Source organism: Nestor notabilis, unplaced genomic scaffold (genome assembly GCF_000696875.1).
Source record: "Nestor notabilis isolate BGI_N333 unplaced genomic scaffold, ASM69687v1 scaffold30780, whole genome shotgun sequence".
Taxonomy (NCBI): Eukaryota; Metazoa; Chordata; class Aves; order Psittaciformes; family Psittacidae; genus Nestor; species Nestor notabilis.
Window position 1 is genome coordinate 1 of NW_009911196.1, and position 7467 is coordinate 7467.

The 7467-nt window shown below is 54.1% G+C and overlaps 1 protein-coding gene across 1 annotated transcript; it reads right to left on the reverse strand.

Annotated features, from left to right (window-relative positions):
• Positions 1–295: 295 nt before the first annotated feature.
• AANAT (aralkylamine N-acetyltransferase) lies at positions 296–1354 on the reverse strand (the record flags this gene model as incomplete). The annotated part of the gene is made up of 2 exons (XM_010013604.1): positions 1198–1354; positions 296–450 (listed from the first exon to the last, which is right to left on the reverse strand). Coding segments are annotated over exons 1-2 (312 nt in total), but the record flags the coding sequence as incomplete, so codon positions are not given.
• Positions 1355–7467: the final 6113 nt, after the last annotated feature.

A 7467-nucleotide genomic window follows, 5' to 3' on the forward strand; every position in this document is an offset into this window, starting at 1 on the left:
AGCCTTCCCTTCTCCAGACTAAACAACCCCAAATTCAAGGTCCATATCCTCCCTATGAGGACAAGGGTCTTGGTGTCAGCCCCCTTCAGCTCCCCCATCAAAACCTTGGAGGCTTTTTAATCATGAAATGAATGCTGAGGGGAATTAATTGGCATCTTCTTAGCAGTATCAGTAAAATTAATGAATAAGAAAGTTAATTTCCACCAGCACAGCCTTGGAAGAAGACTTGCTGGGTAACCTTGGGGAGCTTCTGATCCCCAGTGCACAAGCTGGGATAACAGGGTCTGGTTCTTACCTGGCTGAGCCTCTCCTGGTCCCAGAGGGAGCCGATAATGAATGCCACAAGCCGTCCTTCCTCAAACCAGCCGAGGGACAGCTCCGGGCAGAGGTTCAGGAAGTGGCGGATCTCATCCAGGTGGAGGGGACAGTCCCCAGAGACAGAGATGAATGCTGGAGGGGGATGGCTGTGAGTGGAGGGGGGTGGGAACAGGGACACCCTGACCTAAACCCACCCAGCACTGATGTAGGTGAGGAAAGCAGGATGTGATGGGGAGAGATCCTGTGTCCTGCTTCCTACTTGCTCTAAAGGAGATCTGAGGGGCCTGGATGGCTCCAGGGAGCAGCCCTGCTTATATAAAAGCCCCCCCACGGCCCAGGGACTGGCTTCAAGCTCTTGCTGCTGATTCCAAGACTACAGCAGTGGGTGCTGAGATGAACCCTCCCTCCCGGCATCTCCCCAGCTGCCCTTTGGAGAGGACAGAGAAATAGGTTGGGTGAGTCTGGGAGAGGGCAGCTGGGGGTACTTGGGATGGAGGGGAAAGGTTGCTGGGGGTGCATCTCACAGTGTGACAGGAGGCAGAACGTGGTGTCCTTCCTCCCACTTCCCCCTCTCCTGCTGCCCACTGGCTCCCAGGGCTGTTCTGGGAGACCTGGTCCAGGATCACCGCACGCTGCTCAGCCCTGGACATTACCCCTCACCATCCCCACACCACAGAGGATGGGTGAGCTGAACGCCATGGTTCTCCACCTCATTAGGGAGCCCATGGTGGCCTGGCCACAAGTCACAGCCACTGGGTCCCTCTCTCATCACCCACGAGGGCACACAGGGAGGGTTTTGCCACCATGATGTACCCTCAAAGAACACAAGGGACCAGTGAAGGAAAGGGAAAGGCAGGACCCCCCTGGGCAGCCCCTCACCTTCCCTCTCGATCTCAAACACGCTGATGGCATCCTCGGGGCTGAGGCAGCGGAACTCGCTGGCTGGCAGCGTGTGACGGCGCTGGCCCCCAGGAGAGCTGCGGGGGGACCTCTCGTGAACGGGCTTTAGGAAAGGCACCGCGCTGAGCACCGACATTCTGCTCCTGCTCCCGCTCAGCTTCCCACAGCTCTGCTGCCTGGGCAGCCTCTGCCGGCGCCTGGTCCCGGTGGCAGCACCTTTGGTTTCAGCCAAACTTCTCCAGTGCTCTTAGCTGCTGGAAATACCTATTGATCACACACAGGGATAGGCTGCTTGGCACCCTTCTCCTGTACATGTGAGGAGATTATATATATAGTCACAGACACATATAGGATGCTGGAGAGGGACTCTTCATCAGGCACTGTAGCAATAGAACAAGGGGTGATGGGTTCAAACTGAAAGAGGGGAAGTTCAGGTTAGATATAAGGAAGAAGTTCTTCCCTGTGAGGGTGCTGAGGCACTGGCACAGGGGGCCCAGAGAAGCTGTGGCTGCCCCATCCCTGGCAGTGTTCAAGTCCAGGTTGGACAGGATTGGACACAGGGACTTGGAGCAGCTTGCTCTAGTGGAAGGTGTCCCTGGCCATGGCAGGGGGTTGGAACTGGGTGAGCTTTAAGATCGCTTCCAACCCAAACCATTCCCTGGTTCTATGATATATGCAAGCAAATACCTGTCCACAGTGACCCCACTGCCAGTCTGCCATCACCATGAGCTGGGGCCAGTGCCTGGGGGGACCAGGAGGCTGGCGCCAGCCAAGGGCTGTAGCAAACCCAGGGACCAGGGTGACAAAAGCCTCGTGACCAGTTAGGAGGTCTGGGTGGTGGGACAGAGCAGGGACAGAGCTGGGGGTGATAGCTGGAGCAGGAGGAGCAGGCATGGGGCTGAGCATCCTGCCTAACATCTCCCCGCCTGTGGCAAAGCCAGTCAGTGGGACAGGCAGCAGAGCCCTGCAACAGGCAGGGTGGGATGTGGCTACAGGATACCAAGAGGATGCAAAATGAGCATTTCTGGGTGAAAGCTCCTTGTGATGCTCTTGCTTTCATGGTGCAGCATGGCTGTGTGTGAGCGAGAGGTCAGTGCTGGACACTGAGGTGTTCCAGCATGGACACATACCAGGCAGCCAGAGACAGCCCCAGATGTCAGAATTTGCTCCCTTTTCGAGCTCACTCAGCAGGTAAGTGACACAGCCCTGTGCCTGTTGGGCTCTTGGGTCACATCCATGCTCACAGATATAGCTGAGATGGGTTCATGCAAGATGAGTGGGTGCCTGTGGCTGCAAAGACCAGTGTCCTCCTTGGGTGAGATGCCCCAGGCTCTGCCTCTGCCCAGGGAGCTTTGGGCAGCGTGATCCCAACAGGTACAGCCCATCCCAGGACATGCTGCCTGTGATGCAGGACCCCATATCCCTCAGTTCCCCCAGGAGTGTCACCAGTGCCCGAGCTCATCCATCAGCACCATCCTGCATAGCCCAGCCCAATCCCTCAACCTGGATCAGAGCCTGGAGCTTCAATCTGCCTCTGGTTTCGTGTGTGAGCAATCCAAGTCAATAAATCCAAGGAGAACCACAAACTGAGTGGATAACTTTACTAAACACATGCATTCCACAGGCAGAAACAGTGGAAATTGCTCCTGGAGCCAGTTACCCATGCTCAGCCCAGTATTCCAGCCTTCTGCAGCAAAGCCACTGTGAAGCCAGGTCACTTTTGGTGATTGTTTGAGAGGTGCCAGCTTTCCCTGCTAATTATAGGCTTGCCTCCAGCTAATAGGATTTATGGAAACAAAAGCATTACCAGCACAAACATTGCACCGGGCAAAACAAGCTGGAAATTTTCCACCCTGAAATGCCTAGGGCTGGGTGCTTGGAATGCCTGGTTTATCCAGCCCAAGGTGAGAGTGGGGTGTTGTGATGGATTTTCAATGAATTGCTGGGTTGGCAGTGGATGTGTAGCTAAGGGATTGGGTTCATCAGGGAGAATGGGTTTATTTGGTGGGGGAATTATTGAGCAACCCCAATGCTTGTTCTGGTCACCAAGGGCTGAAATGGTGCTGGGAGTGGGTGGTTCATGCTCTGGGAAACATGTAGGAAGGAGGTAAAGGGGTGGCTGAGGTGGAGGGGACAGCAGGGTGCTGGGGGTATAGTGTTTGTAGAGCTTATTATCAAATGTTCTGGAACTCCTTATCCTGCTAATTGGATTAGAGGCTCATCCAACCTGGATAAATCCCAAAGGAGGTAGGAGGGCAGGCTCTGGCACCTAAAAAATGCAGCAGTGGTTTGATCCTGGGCAGTGCTGAGTGCCTGAGGATGGCAGGACAGAGCCAGCTCTGTACAGCCTCGGGCAGGGCTGATGTTCCAGCTGCTGTGGAAATTCTGGAGCAGGATTATAGAGTCACAGAATATGTTGGGTTGGAATGGATCATTAAAAGTCACCTGGTCCTAACCCCACCATCATGAGCAGGGACATCTCTGCTAGACCAGGATCCCCAGGGATATCTGCTCACTGATAGCCGCTGTTGAACATTTCAGTGTCGAAGAGCAAGTCTTCATCCCAGATCACACAAAGACTGGAAGGAGCTGAATAGTGGAAAGTCTACAAGGACATCCAGAGCTGGGGATTCAAGACCCTTTGTGCAAGTGGCTGCTCCGTTCCCATTAGAGATACCTGGGAAAGGGGGCTCAGATCCCTCCAGCTACTTCTATAAACTTCTTGAGGCCACAAAAAACAACAGCCCGTAGCAGAAACCACTGATGGGGAAAGGCTGCTCCTTGGCTTCTTTTCCTTGTATTTTTCCCCCCTCTGGCACCTTATTCCTGGCAACCCAGGTTACACTGCTGCAGGGCTGATCTATATGTGTCTGTGCTCTGGAAATGAACTCCTTGCTTTGCTTCTCAGCTCTCCACAGATGCAAAATTCTTCTGGAGTGGGCTGAGGGGATACACAGAGCAGAGAGGAACCATCCATCACCCCAGCCCATCCCTGGAGCTGACCCAAGCCCTGCCATGGGGGCACCAGCACTGCTGTTACACCCAGGGAGCATCCGACATGCAGAGGTGAAGGAAACTCACCCCAGCTCACAGAGTAAGTGAGAACCAGAGTGAGGAGGAAAATCCTCAATCCCTGGCTTGAGATACCTGTCTTCCAATGCTCCAGCACAGCCTGCTGTATCTTGTTCAAGTCACACACCAAGCTACATTTTGTGCTCTAACTCCTTCCAGCCCTGCCTGAGACAAGCCCCATACATCCCCATGTACATAGCAGCTACCAAAAGCTTGCTCTGTAAATTTCCCACACACACTCATGTTTGTGCACTAAAGATCAAAGCATCTGTGTGGTCCAGAGAGGACCTCACATGTAAATAAAGAGACAGGTCTGCAGTATCTCCCTAACAGTACCTTGCTATTATTATGTGATGAATCTGCCTGGCTTTGGAGCTTGGCTTTTTAAATGAGTTGGTATCAAGGAGTTATTCACCCAGTTCTGAAGCTGAATATTCTTTGCAAAAGACCTCGAGATCCTCCAACACCCTAAACAGGGAGGGTTTCAGTGAGAAGAGTCCTTACACCCAGGTTTTGATAGTGTTGGAAGTGCAGGGATGGGACACAGGCTGTGGTGATGGTCACGCTCTTACCTCAACCAAAGCCACTTTTCAGACAAGCTAAGCTCCATGCACCAACCTCCCTCCCCTCTGGGGCAATTGTCCTCCTTCCTGGGATCCTGGGGCTGGCAGGTCACCGGGCTGACTAGACCACGAGCTGTCCCCAAGGCTGGTGCAGCACCGGGATGCGGGGTTCTTACCGGACAGGGCCCCAACGCTGCTCCTCAACCCGCCTGGCTCTGATGGTGCCGTCTCACAGCAGAGGAGGAGCCGGGGTTCTGCCTCCCCTCCTCTGCCTGCTGCACCCTCCACAGCCCCGGCTTATATATTTGTTATTTATGGAGCACGTGATGCCATCCTCTAAGGAGTTTATGGCTCTGATGACAGACAGGGTGGGGTGAGAGGCTTTAAGGTGACAGGCCAGCAAAAGGATCCCATCGGGCTTCTATTTCAACTCACCCCCCCCCCCCCCCCGACCCCCCCCCCCCCCCCCCGCAGTGACTGCCCACAGAGGGATAAAGCGTTTAGCTGATTGCTCTGCCCTGAGTCCCTGCTGCAGGGAGAGCACAGGACTTAGGTAGGACAGGAAAGCAATGTGTACCTGATGCAGACCTCCCTGGCAGCATCAGGAGATGCTGACGACAGCCCTGCCAAAAGTGGATGAGCTTCCTTAGGATGCCCATCACCCCAAGGAAGGTCACAGTCATGCCTGCACATCATGCCAGGCATAACCGTGGCTTGGGTTTGAGCAGCTGGGGAGGGAAATCCGCTGGTTACTTGTGGGATGAGGGGCCAGACTTGAGGTTTCTGCCCCAAGGAGCTTACTCCAAAGACCAAGCATCTCCCTTGCACAGTCCTCTGTTGCATAAGAGCCTGGATAGGTAAAGCCAGCAACATTTGTCCTTGTCAGGATGTGTGTAATAAAAGGGGGATTATCCCAGGCATGAGCATGATGTTGGAGTCATTATTATCATCATGAACCTGAAAGGAGCCCAGAGCAGGAGGCAGAGCTGGCTTTGTTCCACCAGAGACATGTCCAGGGGAGCTCAGGACGCGCTTCTGTTTCCAGCCATGGGTGAGGTGACCCCTTAAGGGAGTTACTCCCTTATCTCCCTCTTTTAAGTTTTTTCTTATGGAATTGAAACAGAAATACAACCCAGCAGCTTTCTGCTCATCAGAATTGGCATTTCAGAGCAACTCCCAAACACATAGACTGAGCCCAGGAGAGCAGGGGCTGGTCTGTGGCTGGAATAGACAAGCAGGGATACTGCATTCGGTGGCTTTAGCTGTGTCCATCTCTCTCTGCTTCTACCCAGCTGCAGAGGGTCAAATACTCCATTAAATAAGAGTCACAGCAGTGTGATGGGATTTACATATTTAGCAGCTCTCTCAGCATCTTCAAAGAGCCTTGAGCTGATGCTGCAACCAGGTTGGTCCTTCCGCTGGAGTCCCACTCAGGAAGGTAGCAATTGTCTCTGGGTAGGACTTGCAGAGAGGAGTGGCACATGGAGCGCAGATCAACCACGACTGGTCCCCTGCTCTGCCAGGACTTGGAGCTGAAGCGACACACGCAGCCCAGGGGCTCCTCAGCCTTCCTGGCCTCAAGGGGCAGAGTCTGCCATCACAGGGGACAAGGGTGGCATCAGGGTCCTCCCCTGAGTGCCACCGTCAGGGAGGTTTGTCTGACAAACTCATGCACTCACATAATTTCCAAGCTGGATGCTTTGCTTACATCCCTGTCTCACACCTTCCCTGGCTTAACCATGGGGACCCAAGAGGGTGACACTTTTCTCCTAGCAGTGGTATAAGAGGGGTGGCAGCGGGACATCACTGCAAGGTCAGCCACGGGCTCTGATTCCATTCCCCCTTGTCTCCTGCCTTTTCATCAGCTACCACAGACCAGCAGTGTGGAGTGCTCATCGTTGCTGTACATTCACAGCAGGATATGGCTCTTTGGGCATACTCAGTATCCTCAGCACTTGCCAGGCTGGCTCCTGCTGCTTTATCCCTCAGTGCTCCTGTGCTGAGCTGCCAAGAGCAGCTCAAACTCATCAGAAGGTCCAGTGAAGTCAGTGTGCCCCCAGCCCCTGTGCTGGAGAGGGACGTTTGGTGCAGGTTCAGAGCCTGAGAGCTGAGGCTCTGCTGGAATAGAGGTTCAGGGCTCCTGTGGATGGTAGCCAGACCCCAGCCCCAGGCTCTAAACAGACCCTAGAGGGGCTGGTTCTGCTCTGTGCTCTGAAATGTTAATATACATGTATAATACAGATATAAAACATGCAAATACACATGCACGTGGCTTTCCTCTGCCATATTCCTTTTGGCCCATCAGTGCAGCTGATGCCTTTCTGCGAGGGTGCAGGGCTGATACCCTCTGCAGCACTCACAGGGAGCTGGGCAAGGGATGAAGGGATGCTACTTCACAGCTTATTTGGGATCCCAGCGCTGGTCAGGCTTTGAACGCTTACTCTGACCTGCACCACATCAACAAGTGCTGGTGAACCCTGCTACTCCTCTACACGGGCCTTTGAGGAAAGAGCACAAGTAGTCTGGGGGGCAGTTTCACGGTGCTCTCCTGCCTCTGAGCTCCACCAGCCGCCCCAGGCCGGGGTCCTGAACAGAGCTCCTGCTCCTCTGGACC